The sequence below is a fragment of the Theobroma cacao genome, chromosome 2 (assembly GCF_053813885.1).
Source record: "Theobroma cacao isolate CCN51 chromosome 2, ASM5381388v1, whole genome shotgun sequence".
Lineage (NCBI taxonomy): Eukaryota > Viridiplantae > Streptophyta > Magnoliopsida > Malvales > Malvaceae > Theobroma > Theobroma cacao.
This window is the reverse complement of record NC_142640.1, coordinates 2992158-3016391: the sequence shown is the minus strand read 5'-3', so window position 1 is coordinate 3016391 and position 24234 is coordinate 2992158. Positions and strand designations below refer to the sequence as shown.

The 24234-nt window shown below is 34.9% G+C and overlaps 5 protein-coding genes across 8 annotated transcripts; 2 read left to right on the top strand and 3 right to left on the bottom strand.

Annotated features, from left to right (window-relative positions):
- Positions 1-2629: 2629 nt before the first annotated feature.
- On the top strand, positions 2630-4320 carry PIP2;8 (plasma membrane intrinsic protein 2;8). The gene is made up of 4 exons (XM_007041742.3): positions 2630-3178; positions 3291-3586; positions 3711-3851; positions 3938-4320. The coding sequence occupies exons 1-4, from the start codon at positions 2899-2901 to the stop codon at positions 4055-4057; spliced, it is 837 nt and encodes a 278-aa protein (XP_007041804.1). The 5' UTR covers positions 2630-2898; the 3' UTR covers positions 4058-4320.
- Positions 4321-6324: 2004 nt separating this feature from the next.
- On the bottom strand, positions 6325-8678 carry LOC148763921 (GCIP-interacting family protein). Its single transcript, XM_088803139.1, has 6 exons — positions 8554-8678; positions 8033-8175; positions 7724-7917; positions 7368-7608; positions 6855-6991; positions 6325-6768 (listed from the first exon to the last, which is right to left on the bottom strand). The coding sequence occupies exons 2-6, from the start codon at positions 8154-8156 to the stop codon at positions 6541-6543; spliced, it is 924 nt and encodes a 307-aa protein (XP_088659265.1). The 5' UTR covers positions 8157-8175; positions 8554-8678; the 3' UTR covers positions 6325-6540.
- Positions 8679-9415: 737 nt separating this feature from the next.
- Positions 9416-14097, bottom strand: LOC18607528 (uncharacterized). Of its 4 annotated transcripts, XM_007041737.3 has the most exons (7): positions 13851-14097; positions 12809-12963; positions 11780-11944; positions 11527-11661; positions 11251-11415; positions 10462-10751; positions 9416-10339 (listed from the first exon to the last, which is right to left on the bottom strand). In XM_007041737.3, the coding sequence occupies exons 2-7, from the start codon at positions 12936-12938 to the stop codon at positions 9587-9589; spliced, it is 1638 nt and encodes a 545-aa protein (XP_007041799.3). In that variant the 5' UTR covers positions 12939-12963; positions 13851-14097; the 3' UTR covers positions 9416-9586. The 4 variants fall into 4 exon arrangements, with proteins under 4 accessions (XP_007041799.3, XP_088659734.1, XP_088659733.1 ...); XM_088803608.1 differs by lacking the exon at positions 11780-11944 and having other exon boundaries at positions 13851-14096; XM_088803607.1 differs by lacking the exon at positions 11251-11415 and having other exon boundaries at positions 13851-14095.
- A 5619-nt stretch (positions 14098-19716) lies between these two features.
- Positions 19717-22553, top strand: AMS (basic helix-loop-helix (bHLH) DNA-binding superfamily protein). Its single transcript, XM_088804026.1, has 8 exons — positions 19717-19814; positions 19908-20090; positions 20177-20252; positions 20342-20410; positions 20586-21266; positions 21439-21738; positions 21832-22008; positions 22102-22553. Exons 1-8 carry the CDS (start codon positions 19717-19719, stop codon positions 22327-22329), a joined length of 1812 nt encoding a protein of 603 aa, XP_088660152.1. The 3' UTR covers positions 22330-22553.
- Positions 22554-22639: 86 nt separating this feature from the next.
- LOC18607526 (mavicyanin-like) lies at positions 22640-23878 on the bottom strand. The gene is made up of 2 exons (XM_007041735.3): positions 23481-23878; positions 22640-23115 (listed from the first exon to the last, which is right to left on the bottom strand). Exons 1-2 carry the CDS (start codon positions 23713-23715, stop codon positions 22784-22786), a joined length of 567 nt encoding a protein of 188 aa, XP_007041797.1. The 5' UTR covers positions 23716-23878; the 3' UTR covers positions 22640-22783.
- Positions 23879-24234: the final 356 nt, after the last annotated feature.

Genomic DNA, 24234 nt, shown 5'->3' with positions numbered 1-24234 from the left:
GTGTGTGTTGTGACCGTTGATGGTATTTAATTTTGTGAAGTGTGGGGGAACGGTCCCCCTCTTCCTGCCCGTTCTTTCAACGGCCTCCTACGGAAGAATCCGGAAACATTTAGCCGTTTTTCAGGCGTTGCATACGTGGCATAGACGTTTGTATAAACTTAAACCTTCCTGGTTTTTCTTTAGTTTTCCGGTAATAAGTTAGCTTGGGTCTCCGTGAAGGTTCTAGAATTTTTATTTTTTAAAAACTTTAGGAAGAATTAAAAATATGTCTAATATTAAAAAATTATTTAAAAATCAAAATTTATCTTATTGATGTAGCATCAGTAACACATACTTATCTAATAAAAAGAAAAAATATATATATATATTTTGTGTTGAACTCTAATATAAGGATATTGGAATAAATAAAGTAACAATTCCCTTCTTTTATTTATTCTTTAAAATTTTGACAGTGTAGGAATAATTCTTTTTTTTGAAAATAAGAACAAAATAAAATTAAAATTGATGTTACAAAAGGATAATATATGTTAATCAAAGTTTATTTTAATTAATACATTATCTGTTTTTTATATTTAATGTAAATGGCTGATTAAATAAAATACATAATTTTTTTTAAATTCAATGTAAAATGTGGATTGAATAAGATATGAATTTCAAAGTTTATACCTGATACATTGTTTGTGTATAATATGTATATATTATTACTTAACTAGAAAGTGTTATTTCATAAATATGTAAAAATAAAAAATAGAAAATCATTCAAAACAAACAATTTTACATTTATGAGTATTTATTTTTACATTTTTTAATTTGTTAAATTTATTTGTTAATAATAGAATAATATTTTAATCATATAATATAAAATAATAAGTATAAGGTATCCGTATTCCCCTTGTTACAAGCAAATGCTACAATTACAAGACGGAAAGAAAAATACAGTTCTTATTGAAGTACATGAAATTGACGAAAATGACTGACAAATTTAGTAAAGATTACTTTTGTTTTTGGCGTAAAATTTGGGTGGCGAAAGAAAACAAAATCCAGGGAAGGTGCGGTTGTCCACGTACATGAAAAGCTGGGGTCGTGACGTGGACTGGTTCCAGATTAAAAAAAAGAAAAGAAAAGAGATAAGCACGATGGTGGGACCGTTTTACCCGAATGTGCCGCAGCATCATCTGTGATACTACTGCCAGCTGTTGCCACGTGATCCTTGATTGATCCTGTTACTCCAATTGATCATCGAAAGGCCCGACCTTTTTTCGAATGATTAACGCCAAAAGCAACGAACCAGACTTTTTATAATTTCAGAGAATGTTTACACCCGCCTGGACCTGGTCCACCCTTTAACCCACGACAAAATTACCGCGGACTATAATTTATTTAATCAATCAAAATGACTCTTTTACCCTGAACAATAAAAACAAAAAAATCACGAGCAGTAGGTCATTTAGGGAAGGAAAGAATAGTTCCGTACATGGAGGGAACATGGCTCTGAATGTGTATCAGCTGCAGTGAATCGTGTGTTCAGTCTCTGCTGAGTGAATAAATAAATAAGTCCGTTGAAGGATAAGGACAAAGCAATCAAAAGAAAAGATGGCAAAACTAAATGACATATTTGGACGATGATTCTACGTAATGAATAAATGCTCTCCCTGCAACCAACCAATAAATGAGAATAGAAAGAATGTTGGGGCATGGGGCTGATTTCTTTAATTCATTAATGATCATCCACTACTTTGCATTAACAACAAGACAATTAATAATCATGCATGAAATGCCCGTTTTAAAGCATCATTTTCTTATTAATCATTCATCATTTCCATCATTGTTACAAGCTCATAGATACCCTAAAATTTTTACATATTGTAACTAATGAAATCTATAAACACTCATTAACTAGACCTTTTGACATATTACAAACAACTTAAACATGTGACGAGTTTATTGATTTGATTTGTCGTTAAAAAAAATTATGTTTATTTTTTTTAATGACATAAACCTCGGCCACACAATTAAGTTTAATATAGTTGTAACTTGTAAGTTCAATGAGATGGTATTTCAATTGAAATCTACAGATAATTAGAAGGAGCTAGATGCTATTTATATCAGAACTAATTAGATTGCTCCATTGGAACAATAAAATTTGAATAGACGTTTCTTTCATTTTGAGCAAGTTTTTTTTTTTTCCAAGTTACTTGAGTTATAGTTAATGTGTAGTGACTCACATTTTATGTTTTGAGAGAGATAGAAAATAATGAGATTCTATATATCTATCGTATCACCATTGAAATGCATGATTTAGCTTAGAAGGGAAAGGAAAGAGAAAACGATATGATGTGTCAAGGAAAGAAGCGGGGCCGAACGGGTGGCCCAAAATGGAGACAGGTAAGGGACAGAGTAGGAAATTCGTGTAAAATTAGGAGAAAAAAAATTGAAAAAAGAAGGGAGAAAAAGACAAGATATAACCGTTGTAGGCGTGGCTTTGGTTGGATGCCAGGCTGACGCTCGAGCCCTACGCAGAGATGATTAGCCCTCACATGGTCTCGCTGTACAAACCTCTTTGGTCCCACTCTCCAACCCCTCTTTCTTTCTCTTCTAAAAAAGGCCATGACTTTTCTTTTTTTCTCTCACCTCTGTGTCTCTCACTAGAAAAATTTTTTTTATTTAAAAATGATTTTAGAAAACCAATGTTCATCCCAAAAGTACCCTTGGCTTATCCATATATGCACAGTTCTCCTACCCTTGAGACCAGTTTAAAAGGAGTGACTGGAGAGTGCACTTGGGTACACGCAGAAACAACACAAACAACACACATACATACACACAAGCAGAGAAGGCTTGAGGCTTTGAAGCTCCAAGGAGAGGGTTTCCTGTTTTTGCTTGTGAAAAGGAAAAGAAATGTCGAAGGAAGTGAGTGAAGAAGGACAGAGCCGCAAGGACTATGTGGACCCTCCACCAGCACCACTTATTGACATGGCTGAGCTCAAGCTATGGTCTTTCTACAGAGCACTGATAGCTGAGTTCATAGCCACTCTCCTTTTCCTCTATGTTACCATAGCCACTGTAATTGGCTACAAGAAGCAACAGGATGCATGTGATGGAGTTGGTCTCTTGGGTATTGCATGGGCTTTTGGTGGCATGATATTTATTCTTGTTTACTGCACTGCCGGTATCTCAGGTAAAAAACCTCTTCAACTTTCTTTTTTCTAGTTAGTAGATGTAAAAAATAAGAAGTACCCATGCTTTTTTTTGGGTGGTTTACTGAAGGGTTTCGGTTGTTTTGGTTGCAGGTGGTCACATTAACCCTGCAGTGACTTTTGGGTTGTTTTTAGCCCGTAAGGTGTCTCTGATCAGGGCTGTCGCTTACATGGTAGCTCAGTGCTTGGGTGCTATCTGTGGAGTAGGGTTGGTTAAAGCTTTCATGAAGCACGACTACAACTCCCAAGGTGGTGGTGCTAACACCGTGGCTTCTGGCTACAACAAGGGAACTGCTTTGGGAGCTGAGATTATTGGCACTTTCGTGCTTGTCTACACTGTTTTCTCAGCGACTGACCCTAAGAGGAGCGCCCGGGACTCCCACGTTCCTGTACGTAACTTCTCTTCTGTTTTCTCCATGTTTTATGCTATTTTTGTCACATTACGTGTTGTGCTACCTAGTTTCTAGTTAGGTAGGCTAGGATCTGATGCATTTATGTTGTGGCTGTGTGCAGGTGTTGGCTCCCCTTCCTATTGGGTTTGCCGTTTTCATGGTTCACTTGGCTACCATCCCCATCACTGGCACCGGTATCAACCCTGCTAGGAGTATTGGTGCTGCGGTCATCTACAACAACGAGAAAGCCTGGGATGACCATGTAAGTTCATATACCATTTTTCGTTTTACTCTGACTAAAAAATCGAGGTAGTTTCTCAATTAACACACGTGATATTGTGATGACAGTGGATTTTCTGGGTTGGTCCTTTCGTTGGAGCACTCGCAGCAGCTGCATATCATCAATACATTCTTAGAGCTGCAGCTATCAAAGCCTTGGGATCATTCCGCAGCAATCCCACCAACTAGAAAAAACTCATGGAAAAATCAAAATAACTTTATCTTTGCTTCTCTTTTTTTCTTCATTTGTTCTGTTGTGTGTACGAGAGAAAGGATGAGAGGATGATTATGACGATCTTTGGTTTTTTCCATTTTTTTTATAATCTAAATATTTTGCTATTAGCTTTGGCTTCTGTACCATTGTTCTTTGGTATGTTATTAGCTTTCCTCTTATGCAGTGTTTTAACTTTTAATCTTCAGAGAAATTCGATTCCTTGTTGTGTCCTGTCTAATGCAATATCTACACAAAATATAATTCGGAAAACCTAAAAGGTGACTGGCTAATTTCTACATGACAAGAAGGCGTACACGTCACACAATTGACACACCAAGCTTTGAATCAAATCTCCTTGCAATCTTTGCCCTGTCTTAACGCTTTGGCAAGGGCATAAAGGCAATTTGGCTTAATGGATAAAGGTACAATCTCTTGCCTTATCTTTGCCCTCATGTGAGGAACAGAGAGTAGCTTTCTAACTGCCTCTGATTGAATGACACCTGTATGGAAGAGGTCAGTAGGGAAGGACCAAAGATGCTGCCCCTCCCTAGGAAAGGGGGTTAAAAGTGAAAAGCAAGTCTGCCCCTGACCTCTTTTTCACCTCTCTGGAAAGGTCTCTTCGGGACTCTGGCTTGTCAACCCTCCCTCTCCTACTTTTGGACCGGGGTCCATCCAATGGGGACAAAAAACTAACCGAACCAAAAGCAGAAAATGAAAGAAGCAAAGGGCAATATGAGGACTTTGCCAACTCTAGTTCGCCACGCGTCATGGTATCATGGGGTCGGATGTCATGGCAGCACATGGGTGGGGTATCTCTTCTTATCCTGTCAAAATCGGCTACCACAAAAAATGAAACCAAAAACCAAGTACTACAAGAAAGGGTATTGCTTTCCCTCCCAGTAGCAGTAGTATATAATTTTCTCGTTTTACGGGCAGTCTAAAAGAGAATCATAGTCTCGTCTTTTTACGAAAGGTACGTGGCCTGAGGACGATTTGGAAAACACGAAAATTGAAAAAAAAAATTCAGGCTCAACACTTAACCAATGGACCCGGCGGGATGGCTCACGAGGGTGCCGAGGTCTTGTGGTTTAAGCTTTTCTTTCCCAATTGCTCACGGTCCCCGTCTTGGATTCCTTAAAGAAGTAACTTTTCTGCTTAGGGTTTTCTCCCCTCTTAGGAACCCAGAGTCTTTATGTGAGGAGACGTGGCTCTCATGTGCGCCAGTTTGGAAAAAAGGGCATTCGGGGGACGACTGCCCTACCATTTCCACTAGGTCTAAAACCACCTCGATTATCTGAATATTTGGTAGCCACCAAACAACAGAAAGTTACCGTTCAACTTAGGCCGGGGGGGGGGGGGGGGGGTGGGGGGGGGTGTGGTGCTGGGACAGTCCTCTTTATGTTCTTAACGGGAATTATTTTGGTTGGGACTTAGGACGTTTGGTGTAACATCTTTTCTCTCCCCTATCTGACTCTTCTTCAACAGTCAGCCACCTTTCTAGTGTCTGGAGAAAACCTTGGTCAAGATTCGCGCAGAATTACCTAACGCTTTTTTGAAAATATAAATTTGAGAGTGCGTTTTAAACGATAACAGATAAATTTGCAAATATAAATTCATATAGCTTTTAAACACACATGTCAAGCATGTGCTACATGACTTGGATGAATACAAACATACCAACATCTTGCAAGGTTCCTCAACTCTTAATCAGGTAGCCTATGACACCACAAGAGTTTCTACTCTCGCAAGAACATCAGGCACTGCTTGAATCGCCTCCAAGAATACATGTTGTGCCGAAAGACTTCTGATCTCAATCCCTCTAATCTCATGACAATTACCCATTTAAGAAGCTGCAACCAACAACCTGACTGACTCAATACAAATGACCATGCAAAGCATGAAAAAATTCAAATTTCAAACCAACTGTACAATGGAATTAACTTTTGTCTATTACATTATCATATTAAATTTTGTTGGACGTTGGGTACAGCTAGATGAATCACAGGTAACATACAACGCAAACTAAAGTCCTGGAAGAATTATCCTGTAGGCTCGAATTAGTTGCATGGTCGTTGTAACAAGTTAAGCAGTTATCCTAGGGAATCAATTAATAAAATACTGAGCTAGACAGAGGGACTGTCAGATTTGAGGCCTAGGGCTCAGTTCCCCCCACAGGCTGTTCTAGACTAGTCCAAGTCATGCTCCCGCAAAGAAAAACAAACAAACAAAGGCTAAAAATAGATTTTACCCAAGAGAGGAGCATGAAATACATTTCCAAATATACCAGTATCAGCATCAGATTCACTAAAATCCAGTCAAAGCAGACTGCCAAGTTGAGTATCTCTGACAATAAAAACCCATACATATTCATAGATTTATGAAGGCAAGGTGTAAGCCTTTAATGTTTGCTCAATTAGACAAAGTCATTCAAACAAAGCATTACAATGAGTAATATACGTTAGTCAGGCAATGCAGTTCCTCGTTCAAGATTGTTTTTAATTTCCAGTGTGTATTTTCCAAAGGCTCGCTCAATCTTCTTGTTGAAATGCTCATTACGATCATTGATTGAATCAATATCCTTCTCTTCATGAAACTTCCTCCTCCTGCTAAATGACTTGCGCTTTTCCTCCCGGTCCTTAAGTTCTTTCACCATCTTGTCAATCTTATCTTCAGAAATCTTAGGTGCCTGTACAACAAAAGAAACACAAGTTGGCCAGATATAGTAAAGAAACTTGCAACCTTTTCCCTCTACTTTTTTCCGATGGACCATACCTTCCCATATTGGAGGCTTGAAGCTTCACGGTAAAACTCTGGATCACCTTCTTTCATTCTGTTATATTCTTCCAGGTCAACATCAACGTTCTTTGTCCGTTTTTTGTATGCATTGTACAATGTCTTCTGATTGAAGACTGTTAAGTCCCTCCATAAAAAACACATAGATTAGACTCATTGACAAGTTAAGAGCTTCAGTCCCATAGCAGGGATAAGAAATATATATTTATTTATTTAAAATTTTGCCAATAGGATAAGAACTCCCAATCAGCATATATACAATTCTGAAAATTGAACAAGGCCATGCTTCAACAAAGATGAGAATGCGTTGGACAAATTCTATGGGCCTGTAATATTAGAAGTGAGATGTGTGTATGTATAGAAAGGCAGTAAGACAGGAAAGTTGTTGAAACAATAGAAAGAAGTAACAGAATGAACCATGAAACAAAACAATGAAGTAACCAAGGGAATCGAAGAAATGGTGAATTTAACAATTAGTAGTAGAAAGCATACCATCCCAACCAAATGGTGCAGGATCCTTTTCCCATTTCTTATATTTTGCCTCCGCTGACTCTTGTGTATCTAGCATATATGCTTTTTGCATATCCAAACCATTTGCATCTAGAAGTTTTCCTATCTTTTTCTTCCTTTCCTCGAGCCATTTTTGCTTAGAAATTCCTCTAGATTCTGGTGGAGCTTCCATTCTTTTCTTTTCAGCCACCATTGCTGTTTGATTGGCTTTTCTTGCCTCATTCTGGAAGCACATAGTCATCATTGATAATCAGTTTATACTTTTCATGAAATTAAAAGTAAAGATAAAAAGATGACAAAACAGAACAGCTTCTCTTTGAAAGGTTAAGCAAACTAACCATCTTTAGTCTCAACTCAAACAATTTTTTTTGCCTCCCGGTAAGTTTTGTAATGTCTCCTTCAATGTTCTCCTCAACAGGGCGGTCATTATCATCATCAGAATTTTCTTCTGGTTCCGATGCTCCATGTTCTACGTCCTTTTCTTGAAAAGCAGCACGTTCGGCAGGCTGGCCACGCTCAGGTTTCACAGTTTCTGTTACAACATGAAGAGAGATTAAATTAATAAAAATTGATTATTCTAGTAAGTACCAAGGGAAAGGCAGGGTAGACAAACCATTCATTTAGAATTATAAGAACAACATTTAAACCTGATTCTTCTTTATCCCTTCTCGCCTTTGCTTCAGCAATCTTCCTAAAGCAATACTCAACACATTCATGGTAAGGATTTGACGCATTAATACAATCTGGATGCACTCTTCGCTCTTCTTCCATGTTTATTTCTAGCTTTTACCTGAAAAGTAAACTAAAACAAATAAGGCAAATCCAAATTCCAGTGTCCATGTTGGATATATTCAATAAAATCAAAAGAAAATCTTAGACTTCTATATTTCATTCTTCTATCAAGAAAATTATACAGAATTTTCATTGATGCAAAGCTAGCAATCATTAATCACCAAATTATTCAGAAATTTAAAGTAATTAAAAAAATTACTATTCAAAATTCTCAAGTATCAAACTCAGCTGTTCAGTTGATTATATTACATCGAATAACATGAAATTTTCTTTCAGCGTGATTTCTCGGCAAGCGAACAAGAGTTAAGTGAAACCCAAATAAACCCTAGAAATTTCGAAAACGACAAAGAGAGATTATAAAGGGAGAGAAACGAACCTGATTGCGAGAATTCTTCGATCGATTTATAGTTTCCCCTTCTGTTAGGGATTTGTTTGGGTGATGGCCGTAAGGCCTGAGTTTTAGAATATTTTATGTTTTATACTTGCGAAGAAATTTATTTCTATGAACAGTTTGTTTAAGACGGGTCGGCTGTGAATCTAACTCGGGTCAAGTTCGGACCCAACAAGCCCAAGGCTCTAAAGGCCTGAAGCCCAATGATAAAAAGTCAATACTACTACTAAATGGGTTGGTCATTGTGGGCCGCCATTCATTGGGTTCAAGTATTGGCCAATTTTCCTTTCTTTTGTATCTATTTTATTGAATTATTAATTTTTTATTGATTTCTTTTTAGATATTAACTTCACGTGTTTAAAATTTAGAATAATATAAAAATTTATTGATTTATATTTTAAAAAAAAAACCCTCCTGCGACGAAGTGCCTGGATTTTTTTAGTAATTGTAATAATAATATTTTAAAAAGAATGTGATTCTATTTAATTATAGGACAATGTTCTTAACTTATTTAATAAATCGAAGTTTAATGAATAGATTAACTTACCCATTTGCCTTTATATGTCAAAAATATCATCATATGTATGTAAATGTTTGAATATGAGGCAAGGGTAATAAAAGACAGGAGTCAGAGAGAAAGGAAGATCATGGGAGAGAACTGATTCTGCATTATTGAACTGTTTTTATATTATTATTATTATTATTATTACTTTAAATTACAAAAAGAAAGTTTAATCAAATGATTGTACAGGATTCAGGCTATGCAAAATGCAACCCCAATTTTATGCAGTACTACATGTATAGCACCTACACATTCTCAAGCCTTGAGACTGAGATTAAAGACTACTTTTCTTGACAGCTAAACTTATTCCATAAAGGCTAGCATAAGATCAGATAGCACTTAAAAACAAGTATCAAAAGTATCAATTGCTCTACACAAACTACATTCTTGAGACTATTAAACAAAAGGGTAAGATGGGAAGTATATCGAATAGTAATGTCTTGCTTCACAATCGCATTACAAGAGCTCGTTCGCCAGAGACTTGCCCTGGAATTTTTCCATGATGGACACTATGGATGAAATAGTTTTGCCCAGTTGAGAACATTCGTGCTCGATTTCATCCAAACAAGCCTTGGTTTCAGCAACTTGTTCCCGGGCAGCAGCAGCCTCCTTTTCTTTCTGAGCTAGATCTTCGATTTTGGATTCCAGTTCCTTCCTTGCCGACTCTATAGTTTGATCGCACTTGGCCTTTTTCGCTTCAAAAGTTTGACGTTGACTAACGAGCTCCATGGCTTCTGAGATTTCATTGAGCAGAGCACGCAGCCAAGTTACATCGATATGTGCAGATTCTACATCCTTGAGAACAGCAAACATTTCTTTTACTTTTGATTTGGTCAGTTGCTTAAATGGGGTGGAATGCAACTCTTGAACTACAGCACACAAGCACTCCAAATAATAAGCACGCATGGAAGCTGATTCCAACTGACAATTAGCTGCTATGTCTCCATACTTGTCAAAAATTGACTGTAGAATCGAAGAGATACTTGCTTTCACATGGTATTTTCCAACTGATACACAGGAATCAGAGATAACAGATTCGACCTCTTCTTCCTCATCACTCTCTTGTAGAGCTCGGACAATCCCTGAGAAACTAAAGTTTGAGATAGTGGCATCTTCGCTCCCATCCTCATTATTTGCATCTGAACTTGCCTTGGGGGAATTTTGAACCTTCTCTGCTTCTTTAAATTTGGTTGGTGTATCAGCAGGTGACTGTCAGAGAGGACAACATAAAGAGAGGATTCACATAAATACAAAATTAAAAATAACTAATGCTTTTGCATGCAAGTGTGTGCAAGTGTTAGTTTGTCCAAGAGAGAGAGAGAGGGACCAACCATGATTTTCCCAGACATAGGAACTGATTGTGAGTATTGAATTTGCCCCTTGTCAAAAGATTGATCTCGGGAATAAATTCCTTCAGAATGTTGCTCAGAAGAAGAAAAAGACTCACCATTCTCTGCTTCCATCTTCTTCCTAGAAAAATGAGAACGAGGTGACTTGGGTTCACCAGGGTAAACTGCACCTATGCCAGGGGTAGTTTCAAGCGCTCGAGGGGACTTCGACTGAGAGTCTGATCCCTTCTTTTTCCTGCCAAAGCTTCTAGAAGCATCAAGAATTTTGGAACCTACAAGGAAAATACCCTAGTCAGAAACAAGTATCAGTGCATCTGTGCATCCTGAATCAGAAATCATCAAATCTTGAGGGAGAATCCTTAGATGTTAACAAACTGGTGAAAATGCATCTCAAAGTGTATCAGACTAAAAAAATCACCTTAAGGCGCAATATCGAGCCAAAACAAATAAAATCTTAGTATATGACACAACCTAAGCATCACAAGGCTTATGAGGGTGAATTCTTAAAGGACATTTCCTAATTCCTAAAGATTCTTAGAAGAGTCAACAGTAAGCTGGATGATGGCTTTCACCCTGCTTAATTCTCCCTCATTCCCTTGGTTCTATCTCATTGTATTAAGTTATCTACCAAAATGGATTGACTGTACTCCCTATTCTTTCTGCAGGGACAAATGCAACCCCATAAAAACAAACAAAGGAAAAAGAAGTCTGCAAGAGAGGTTGTTTCGGGCAACTTAATGAACAGCATTTAGAAAAAAGAGGGCGCACAACCTGATTCTTTTCTAAGCCCCTGTGTATCAGCATCAGTATTTCTTTTGAAGCAATTTTCATCACATTCATGGTACAGATTAGATGCTTTTGGGCAAGTTGGATTTACTGTTCTCTCCACATCCTTCTTTTTGCTAAGCTCACCTTGTTTTATACCATTGCGAATATCTAACAAATAGAAAAGAAAAACATTTACGCCTATGTTTAAAAAGTGGTCAGGCAAACCCGCAGAATACAAAAAGTACTAAAACAACAAATCTCTTAATCATCATGAGGAACCTGAATCCTTTCTTTTGAAGCAATTTTCATCACATTCATGGTAAGGATTGGACGCCTTTGTGCAATTTGGGAGCACTTTTCCCTCGCCATCCTTCTTTTTGCTAAGCTCACCTTGTTTTATACCATTGCGATTATCTAACAAATACAAAGAAAGAAATATAAACCTAGTTTTAGAAGGAGATCAACAAAACCTAAACAGAATTCAAAACCTTATTAGTATAATAAAGAACTTCTTTTAATCACTATCAGAAACCTGATTCTTTTCTAACCCCCTGAATATTGGTCTTGGATGTTCTCTGGGTGCAAAATTCATTGCATTCATGGTAAGGATTAGATGCTTTAGGGCAATTTGATCGCATTCTCCCCACATCATCATTCCTTTTGTTACGCACAACTTCTTTTAGACCATTGTGGTTATCTAAAAAATGAAAATGGAAATGAAATTAAACCTGTCTCTTGAAAGTGGTCGACAAAAGCTCATATTTTTACGTTGTTCTGATCATTATCGGTTGAAACTCTGATCAGCAATTAAAATAACAAATTCAAAGTTTGTAGGTGAGGCTTAACAACATGTCTATATCAGCCAAGCTAAAGTGAAACTAAAACCAGAGGAAAACCAAGTGCTCGAGTACTAATGAGAAAACTAAAATCTTCATACTCTGAACTTAACCAAACCACATCTGATGCAGGAACAAAGATATTGCCAAACATGCCCTTTCTCTGGGAAATCTGCCGCTAGTCAAGCCGAGAAAGACATAAATGACATCTTCCTTATACACACAATCTATCAATTATTGTGCTTTAAAGCTATGCTAAAGCAACCATTGAAGGTTGGAAATCTGGGAATGTGAAATGCTAACAATCAGAATGAAATTGTTTTAATCAACTGCAAGCTCTTTAGAAATGGAATAGACCAAAAGTTCCTCTACATGGATGCTGCACCCAAGAAAATAATCGTACTCTCAATATCTTCACTTTTTAGAGTAATTGGTTTTACAAATCAACTTTTATTAGTTTACTTAAACCATTAGTTAGATTTCATCATCCACCCTGCAACAATCACAGTGAATTGGTTATGAATCAATAGCATATGAAGCTTTGCAGTAAGGTGCTTTCCCATAAACTCCTAAAAGCTTTGGCCGTCATTCAAGATGCAAAAACTATAAGGAAAAATGAGATGATTTGCCATAGAATTGAACTTCAATGATCATGCGGATTGTGCAGAATAACATGTTCTCAAAGATTCAGTTGGCAACAGAGCATGAGGAGGAACATGGATTACCTAATTTCTTTTTATCCTTTTCCTTTCGCCCCTTGCCTTCAGCAATCTTTTCTAGGCAATATACACCACATTCATGGTAGGGATTAGCAGCATTAGCGCAACCTGGGTGTACTCTTCCATTCTCATCCATCTCCTTGTTGGCTTCACTTGGACCTCTGAAAACTCATAATAAATTATCACAATATTGTACAAGGAATTCACCAAAAATTTTCTCATGCAATTGAGTAGTATGCACAAAAGATCCTAGCTTTCTATGATCTTCCACTTCTTAATCAGAAATTTTACCTTGAACCGAGTGGTTGATCCTTTATCTCAAAACCATCATTCTTTTCCAAATTTATAAACAGAATTAAAATTCAATACACAAGTTACATAAAAAATAACTTGAATTTACATATACAGGTAGCAACTAGATTATCGTTCAAGAAAAAAGATAAAAACTTCTGATGCACCATCCTACCATCTTAAATTATTAGGATTTTCCAAAATTATTGATATCTATCAATCAAGAAAAGACAAAGAACTATACGGGAAATTGAATCTCTTTTTATTCAAAAGATAAAGCAGCCAGAACTCGACAAAACCCACCCTTTTGGTTTTGTTAGTTTCAAAACCAAAATTTACAAGTCAAGAGTCAAGAAGAACAAAGAAGACCACAAGAGAGGTAGAGAGAAAAAAGACCCAGAAAACTAAACATTCAGAAACTCTACATAACAACTTTCTTTTTTGTGCACCCGAGTATTTAGCTCGTGCATTATCCTGCCTTAAAAGCAGGGTTCGGATCCCCCCTCCCCCAATTATAAAAAAAAAAAAAAAAAACTTTCTTTACATTTTCCTACTCTTTCATCCCTTCCAAACAGAGGACAAAAGAACAAAAGAAACCCAGAAATTATTCCAAAATCTCACCTCGTATAAACCACCCAAAGAAAAAAAAAAAGCCATGCATGATGTAACAACGCAGAAAAAAGCAGATAGAAACATAAAGGTATAAGCAGTAGGACATGAACAAGGATGAAAACTGAGAAAGAAAAGGGAAGAATACCAGAAAGGAAGACAAGCGATAGAGAGGGCAAGGAGAACCAAAAGGTAATGATACCAGAGATAGAGAATTTATTGTTAAAAGTTTTTTATTTTCTCTTTTGCATAAAAAAGTTTGACTAACGAACGTGTCTGCAATGTGAAAATGCGAAGAAAACACCCTCTTGTCTTCGGGATTGTCGTGGCTTGACCGTCGTGGAGCTCTGGAACTTCCTCGTTTATATTGTACAAATCAAACAGGACAACGACAGAGAAATGTTTACAATATGTTTCCATGTAAATATGAAATGTGAATTCAGCCCCAAAGCCTGCTGCTGCCCACCTACTCCTTTCACATTAGCCTTACATACATATTAGACACGTGCGACTCCTAGATCCACACGTAGGTCCACCTTTTTTATTTTTATTTTTTGTTTGTTAATTGTTGGTTAGGATGAAAGTTGGTGAACAGCCAAATTTGTAGTTCAACTTTAATTTTTTATATAATATTATTTTATTAATTATTGTTACTAGTAAGATATTTTTGTTTTATATTACTTTTGACAAGCACGACATTTGAATGATTTAAATAATAATTATTTGTCATGATATATGAAATTTTATTTATTTATTTATTTTTCTATAAAAATTGTCAAAAAGGGTAGCGTTGCTTAACACATGAAGGCAAAACACATGGTGGGGCATATAGAGGAAATTTTTAGGGAATATTGCTTCCTTGTGTAACCGAATTTATTGAAAACAACAAGAGTATAACTTGGTGCTATTTCATTTTTCTTTAAGTAATATTTTATATATTTTTTCTCAATTAGAACAATGTAAACAATTTATACTCTCATAAAAGATTAGCCTATTAATTTTTTTTTAGTAAAATCATGAAAATATCGTCAATTCAATGTTAACTTATTTATTCATATTAAAAATTATCTTTTAAATTTTAAAAATTAAAATTAATAATACTAATTAAATTTTTGTACTAATTAAAAAAATCATCAAGTATCATGTAAAAAAATTGAAAACGACGTAAGATGCAAGTGAAATTTACTCAATTTCCTATAATCGTATCAATTTCTCTTGAGAGCGAGATATATTTTTTTAAAATGTATTTATGTAACCAATTGTTATGATTTTACTAAATGTGTTGTGACATTCAAATAATTATTTTCTTTTTTAAATTACAAAATGAAATCAATAATATTTATTTAAGAAAAGGATAATAAAATGGAGGTTAGCGAAGATATATTGTCACGGATCTTACATTAAAAAAATATGGATGGATCTTGAATATATAAATATCGATCTTCCACCACCTATCAAATATGTATTTTAGGTTGGATACGTAACTTCGTGACAAGTGATATCAAAACAAACTCGAATCTTCATTGATGTGGAGCTATCATAAAAAATATAAGAATCGAGGTAGAGCTAGACTAGTATTAAAGTTTTTCTCTTTTATGAGAAAATAGCCAATGTAACTAGACGTTGCATAATTAGATAAGATAAAATGTCATGAATTTTATATTAATAAAAAATGAGGTGAATTTGAGTATATAAATATGAATTTTCTACCACCTATCAAACATGTGTTTTAAATTGAAAACGTAAGTTCATAACATATATGCTGGATTTGTATTTAAAACCTAATTAATTGCAAACCTTAAGTTAGGCCTAGCAATTTTAGACAAAACACATTAATACAACACGAGAAGACAGGGAGTTAAATAGGTTTGGGTTTAGTCTTAACATGTTTTGTGTCTAATCGTATCTGACACGTTTAAGATACGAAAATTTTCGTGTCTTAACGTGTCAGATACGAGTAACACGTTTAAACACATTTAATTAATCATGTTAATCTTGTTATCGTGTTTAAACATATAAACGTATTTAGTCGCATTATCGTATTTAAACATGTATACATGACACGTTTATCAACTTATTAAAAATTAATAGTCAAAAACTGTTTTAGCCTTATTTACATAATTTTAAATAGTTATAAATAATTATTTTAATAATATTTTTAAATTTTATAAATATAATAATGTAATCATGTCATGCCAAATCCTAATTTTAAATTTTGTTTTGTTATACTTGATGTTCTTGTTATTTTGTTTTGTTATAATTGTTTTTATAATTATTGATTTTAAATTTAAATAATAAAATTATATTTAATTATAAATATTTTTATTTAATAGTGTTAAATGTGTTAAACGTGTTAATCATGTTATTAATCGTGTCGTGTCATATATTGACACGTTTAACAAACGTCTCTAAACATGTCATGTTGTGTTACATGGTAATTAAACGTATATATGTACGTGTTTTATATTTAAGGGACGAATAATATTCGTGTCGTGTTCGTATTTAATTTTAACGTGTTTTGTGTCTGACATGTTTAATACACAAAACACGAATTGCCAGGTCTACCTTAAGTCCTTGACATACATGTATGCTGGATTTGTATTTAGGTTAAATGCTGAAATTAGGGTTAAACGTTTTGACAGTTTTTCAATTAAGAGCCAAATGTTTTAATTTTAATACTTAAGGGACAAACATTTTTTGATTCCTAAAAAATTATGCGACAGAAAATCGCATAAGCTAATGATATGACATGTTGAAAAATATTATTGTTACTTTTTGTGAAAAAAATATTGTTAACGCTATATTTTAAAATTTAATTGTTATATGTCATGTTGGAAATAATTGTTCATGTTATGTTGAAAATATAATTATTATACGTTATATTGAAAATTTAATTATTATACATCCTATTGAAAAATATAAGTATTATAAGTTATGTTAAAAATTTAATTGTTACACGTCATGTTAAAAAATATAATTGTTACACGTTATGTTGAAGATTTAGTTGTTATAAATCATTGTGAAAATGTAATTATTATACGCTAATATGTCATAATAAAAAAGTTGTTACACAGTCACATAATAATTTGATCCATTTTAACTTGACAAAAAAAAATTTTAATAAAATTATTTTTTCATATTTTACACAATAAGTTAGCATTTACGTCATATACATATATTAGGTGTGTCAAATATCTTTTACTTTAACTTTTAATTATAAAATATTAAAAATATTATTTTAATTATTATAATTGAAACGTTTGATCTTGAATGGATAAAAATCTAAACATTGTGATCTCAAATTAAATATTTGATCTTCTATTTAAAATCTAATTAATTGCAAACCTAATTAATGACATCACTTGTGACGCAAAGATATTGAATGTTTTTGAACGCCCAAAAAAGGACTGCCTTGAGCTGTGGACCACAGGAGCGACGAGTCAAAAGGAAGAAACAGAGACCGTGGACTTGTCTAAACTATGCCTTCGAAAACTCTACCCTATAAAGGGTATTTGGCAATCAATCATTCAATCAACCAGTCTGGTTTGTACTTTCCCATAATAATGGCGAAACCATTACCAGAAACAAATGAGTGATGTTAATTTATCTTACATTTATTATTCCATATTCTATAATAATAATAATATTATTATTATTATGTAAATAAAGGAGTAAATTTTTTTGTCTATTCCAACATAATATCAAGAGGAAAACAAAACATTTTTAAGAGAATTTATTTGATTTTTTATTGTATTTAATATTTTCAAACTATAGTAATAAATTTATTGTTAAAAATGTCGACGGTGAAATACTTGTTATTTTTTAAATATCTTAAGTCAAATTTTGTAAATATTTTATTTAACTACACATATTCATACCTTTTAAATATCGAATTAAAATAAGTTTAATAAAATTAATTTTTTATGTAAATTATTAATAAAAAGTAAATTAATAAAATAAAATTAATTGGTAAAAAATAAACTAAAATTTAGAATCATAATTAAAACAATTAATAAATTTTAGTAGTATCCCATTAATTATGAATAATTTATAAACAAAGCATAATAAAGTTTAATATTAAAATTCATTATTTGTAATTGTATTTAGATGGTAGATATATTAAGACTACTACTTGAATTATACATAAACCGTGACGAGTAATTGTTTTACCATTCAAATCTAATTATAAAAAAAAACTTTAATTTTATTTAATTAGATAGAATAATATAGAATATTCGATTATAAAATGCTTGTTGACATCTTACTCTATTGATTGTTTTGAATATTATTAGGTGGAAATTTCAAATTAAAAAAAAGGAAAAATTTTGACAACACAAATAATTGGTTGGCGGGTGCTTGTTCAATGCTAAAAGGTAGTTGATGTGGATATGACCGGAGGAAATTAAGGCCATGTATTTGGTGGAACTATGTGGACCAATTAATTATTCCAGATTCCTAAATAATAATAACAATAAAAAAAGGAACAAATTCCTACCCATAAAGAACTTGATTGGATTGGGGCCGTGGTCGTTAACTTATAGCCACCGGCCCACTATGGGCTATTGCTCCGCTCTCCCAGCTAGTAATGAATATTCCAAGCTTAATAGGGACAGGGTCTGGGCCTAGTCCAGGCCGTATAAGGCTATAACGTAGCTTCTCTCGGTGCACGTGTCCAAATGCCTATTGCCTTGTAAATAACGTGCAGTGTTGGTATTGCAGTAACATGACTGTGTGAATGAATCATACAATCTGCTGAATTTGCGTATTCGAAATGCAAGTCTCCCTCTCATTCCCCTCCTCTCGGGATTAAAATTAGTCTCTCAAATTCCAACAGTTAAAGGTAATGTTTAAAATTTTTTTATCGATTAAATTAATAATATTTTGAACATATAATAAATATAATAAATATTTCTCAATTTATTATCAATTGAATTTAAATTAGATATACATTTTAAAAATTTAACATAACATTAAAACAAATGTCACCTCTATTCATTAGTTTTTACTAAATATTTTTTAATACATGTTATGCGATATATTCGTTATTTCTATTATAAACATATAACTATAACAAATTTAAGATAGTTTTTATCTTAGTATAATATGAATACGATGTTGTTGTATTTTATTATATATATATATATATTTTTTTTCCAGCTTTTGTTCTTGATGAACAGTCAAGCTTTCCTCCAAATGGGGGACAACCAGGATCTTGGGATTTCTCTCGTCTCAACGCAACTGCCGACGCATAGCTTAGTTTTATTCTTTCTTAATTTGTTGCGACGTTGTGAGAGTAGTTGAGACACGAGAGAATATGTAACCATAACGAATGAAAAAGCTTGAAAGAGTTAGTTAAGGTTTTACACGCCATCTTAGCTCATGCAATATGCTCCTGCCATCATTCCAATATATCCTTCTCATTCTTTCAGCCCAAGAATATATAAATCTGAACTTCTTTTCTCATGCAAGCCCTGCATTTCACCTACCAAGTAACAAAAACAAACCCAAGCTTCATCTGAATATAAAATTGTTAGTATCCTTTAGATTTTTTTTTTCATTCAATAAGAAGCTATATACTGATAACTTTCTGAATTTTTTGAGATGGGAGTTTTAAGGATGAGGTAAGTCATGTTGCAGTGGATGATGATGCAGTTAACCATTGCTATCAACTCAACCCTGTATGCATCTCTACTTCTCCTTTTGTTCTGTTTTTTATTCTTCATTTGTTAATTTTTTTTTTAATTTTCCAATTTTGTTCAGTCAAAAGAAGCAGCAACAACAATTTTGGAACTAAGAGTAGATATTGTAAACTGCCAGGTCTGTTTTCTCTCTTTTGGTCTCTGGTTGCTTGTGAGTGTACTACAGAAAAAGTGTCTAGATTTGTTAGTAAGGTTTTAGAAGGTAGAAACAGTTGATGGATTCTTCTGCATGCGGTTTCTTGGTTTCCTGACAAGTCCTAGCTGATACTGCGATTCTCTCATCCCTTTTCCCTCAGTGAATCATTGAAGGTTAAGATGAATATTTTCCAAAACCTTCTGGAGAGACTAAGACAGCTAGTGGGATCCAAAGGATGGGATTATTGCGTTCTCTGGAAATTAAGTGATGATCAAAGGTCAGAATAAATCATAAACTGCAATGATATGTGTGTGTAAATCCATCTATGTTTCTCTTCCTCTCCAATGTATTTTTTTGTTGATTGGTTTAGGTTTATTGAGTGGATGGATTGTTGTTGTGCTGGAGCTGAGAACATTGAAAGCGGTGGAGAACTTCAATTTCCTGTCACTCCAGTCCTTCCTTGCAGGGATGTTATGTTCCAGCACCCCAAAACCAAATCCTGTGAACTACTTGCCCAACTTCCCTCTTGCATGCCCCTGGACTCCGGGTACTCGCTTACTGTCTCCTCTTTTCTTCTTCTTTCCATATCTTTATGAGTGTTTGTCGAGTTTAAGTACTTCCTGAGATCATAAACAGGAGCCATGCACAAACCTTGATATCAAACCAACCCAAGTGGTTAAACTTCTCTAAAAACTCAGATTCAAATGTTTTAGAGGTTAGTACATTTAAATAATTAATCAAGCACCTTCGACTATCCCTCCGCATACCAAAATCTAAGCTGATCTTTTCTTCCAACCTTTGCAGGAAATTGTTGGAACTAGGATTTTGATTCCAGTTGCAGGAGGTCTAGTTGAGCTGTTTGTTGCCAAACAAGTACTACAATATTTCTTTTCTTATTCCTTTTTCTGTTACATTTTCCCTTTTGATCCTGCGACACGGTTTTTTGTAAGCTGTATAGAATAGCATTTTATCTTTTGTTTCTTACTATGAAAACCCTGTTTCTATGATCATAAATGGCAATTGGTCGATTGTTAATTTCTGAAAACAGGTATGTGAAGATCAAAATGTCGTAGATTATATTGCCACCCTCTGCAACATCACATTAGAGCAAGGCGGAATGATGAACTCAAGCAGCATGGATGCACATGTTACTGTACTAAACGCCCAAGCACTGAATGAGCTTCAACCAAAGCATCATTTAGGCAATGAGGATGATCAAAAGGATCCCACCAATCATTTCCAACAACCGGTTTCTTTGGCAACAACACTAGAAACACTAAACCTACCATATGACATCTCTTCTGATCAAATTCGATCATGCAATTCGCCAACGAACTCCCTGCAGCAGTATAATTACCTTTCAGAACATAAAACCAAGATTGATGTGTATGTTGAAGGATCCCACGATGCATTCCTTCCTGATCACAAGGTAGCTAGCCCGTATAATGATAATGGACTTCAAGAGATGGATCCATTGAATTCCATTATAACCAATGAATCAATCCTAATCCAAGGAAACGATAAGGACTCGATAAAACAAGATAATGGACGATCAGATTCAATGTCAGATTGCAGTGATCAGAATGATGATGAAGATGATGCAAGGTACCAAAGGCGGCCAGGATCAAAGGGGCCTCAGTCCAAAAACCTTGTTGCTGAGAGGAAAAGGAGGAAGAAGCTTAATGAGAGACTCTATGCTCTTCGCTCTTTGGTTCCCAAAATTTCTAAGGTAGTTACCACTGTCTTAGTACATTATCTACTTGATTCCCCTTTCATAGTACTTGTTTCCTTCTTTTATGACCTTTGTCTTAATCTGTTGTCACCATGAAGAACTAGATTGAGTTCTGACAGTAGCTTTAGTCCAAAAATCTTTTGATTTGTTGTCAACTGTTTATTCTTAGTTGGATAGGGCTTCCATCCTTGGAGACGCAATTGAGTTTGTGAAGGAGTTACAAAACCAAGTAAAAGAACTACAAGATGAGCTTGAAGAACATTCGGATAATGATGGTTCTAAGAAAACAGGCCTGAATGGAATCCACAAGAATGTTCAATCTGAGATTTTCTCACAAAATGAAATCGCTGTGGATCCTAACCCTGAACATGATAAAGGACCGAATGGCTTTCCAGTTGGAGGTAATGGCAGTGTCTCAAAGCACAAGCAAGATGTGGAAATTACAAGTGACAAGACACAGCAGATGGAGGTAAATCAATACGTATATTCTTGTCTTCCCAGTTGAAGTTTAACTGGCAATTTCATGTGTTTTCATTTCTTAAGAAGGATGGAAAATGTTTAGGTACAAGTGGAAGTTGCTCAAATAGATGGAAACCAGTTTTTCGTTAAAGTATTCTGTGAGCACAAACCTGGCGGGTTTGTGAGATTAATGGAGGCTTTGGATTCATTGGGCTTGGAAGTAACAAATGCGAATGTAAACAGCTTCAGAGGCCTTGTGTCAAATGTTTTCAAAGTAGAGGTAAGATATCCTTGAAGACTAAATTGCATCTTGCTTAGATATTTATACACACAATTCCCGTTCTAATTAACTAAACTTAATTTTTGGTGGCAGATAAAAGACAGTGAGATGGTTCAAGCTGATCATGTGAGGGACTCTTTGCTGGAGCTGACCCGAAACCCTTCCAAAGGTTTGTCTGAGATGGCAAAAGCTTCGGAAAACAACAATGGCATTGATTGCAATTATCACAAGCAGCAGCAGCAGCTCCAGCATCAACTCCACAATCACCATATCAGTTCCCACCACCGCCATCTCCACCACTTCCAAAAGCAATTGGCATGACCTTCCTCAAGCTGTGCGTAAGAAAGGGTCTTTGGACCTTGTATCCCTTTCCTTGTATTATGTATGCTAATCATCAGGAGATTTCTTACAATAATACTAGGAGTAACACCCCGCACCCCCCCACCCCCAAAAAAAAAAAAACTTTTTCTAGCAGAAAGATCTACTTATATATGCTTTCTGCAAGCATTTCAATATACCAATACCATTAGTACTTGACATGTTTGATTAGTATATATGTTAGGTGAAAATGGCTGCATAAAGGTTATGATGATAGTCAGACCCTGGCACAGGGTTAAGATGGCTAAAAATGTTAGGGGATAAACAGTAACTGTATTAACTTAAAGAGTTCACATTTAAAGTAATCAATTATGATGGGTCCAGAATGGATAAAAATCATCTTAAGGGAGGTAATGGTCAAAAAAGAAGAAAGTAGTGCCTAAACAGCAATTTTCAATCAACAAAACACACTGAGTAGAATTCCAGATGCAAAAAGGCAGAGACTCAAACTCCATCTTTCCAAGGCATAAGTACTACCAGAGTTGGCTGATGGAGTTGGCCCCAAATTAGTACTGGTGTTTCCTGCTTTAATATCAATTCCGAACCTCATACCCCCAAGGCAATGGCCACCTACATTGCAGACGAACCAATACTTCTTTGATTCGGTGAGATTGACTTTATCATCTCCAGTCTCATGCCTGGCTAGGACTCCACTGCTCGTATCACATGATCGGTATGTGGCCTCTGTCACTTCAAAGGCATTGTGTTGCCCCTTATTATATTTAAATTCTACAAAAAACACACACCCAAAATTGGATTCTGAACCATCTTCTCTGTTGTGTAGAAATATATAGCTGCTGCTTGATATATATGTATATATCTGTTGACATATTTATATTTGAAAACCTCCATAGATACGGCAATTATGTGGAAAAGGTATGGATATGTTCACAACCATATTGACCAAATGCAGATTTTCCTAACACTAAAGAGGAAGGCAGACAATTTTGTAGATGACTCTTAGAATCCATACCAAATATATCTCTTCATCCTAAGATTGATTACTCTACTTTGGGACACGATTATTTGCAAACTTTAATAAACCATAGAGCTGAAACCAAATCAGAAAAAGTTTTAAAGGGAACAGGTTATACCTAGAACATCGCCAACGCTGAAATTGTATTTCTGTGACCAGGAAACATAGTCTACCTCTGAGTTCCACCCCTCCTCATCACCAACGCTGTAAACTTCAGATGTGGCACCTTTCAAGAAGGAAAAACAGATCATAAGAATGATTGGGAAGAGACTACCATATCTGACAGTCTTGTCTTCCATCGCTTTGAAATCAATGAATATGATGGAAATATTGGAAGGTTTGCTGAAAACCATTGAACCAACCAAGACATTTCAGATGGTTGAAACATTTGAAAGTGATATATAACCCCCTTAGTTTTTATCAATTCCATCTAGCTGGGGTTGTCACCATCACTTCTTATAAATTATGGAACAACTAGTAAGGTATAACTGGCACCAAATCATTGGTCTAGGACTGGATTTTTTTAAAATGTTTATGCCAGTAGCCATGCCTGTTCTTATTACTATATCTTATATTAAGGTTTTAGAACTTTTCAAAAGTGACAAAAAGTAATTGATCCCCAAGCTCCAAATATATGGCAGCCCACCAATGAAATGAAAAGTTGAATGAAAGTGTTATGAATTTTGTAAGCAATAAGATTGTTGCAGGGATGGATGTCCTGCTATGATGATGGAAGGTAGAAGATGCTTCAAACACAAGATACATATGTAAGTCTTGATGCCTTTAAGTAACAAGGACAAGACAATATGGCATGAATTATAAATTAAGCATTTCCCCATTCTAACTCTACTTTTTATATAAGAGGTAGGTGT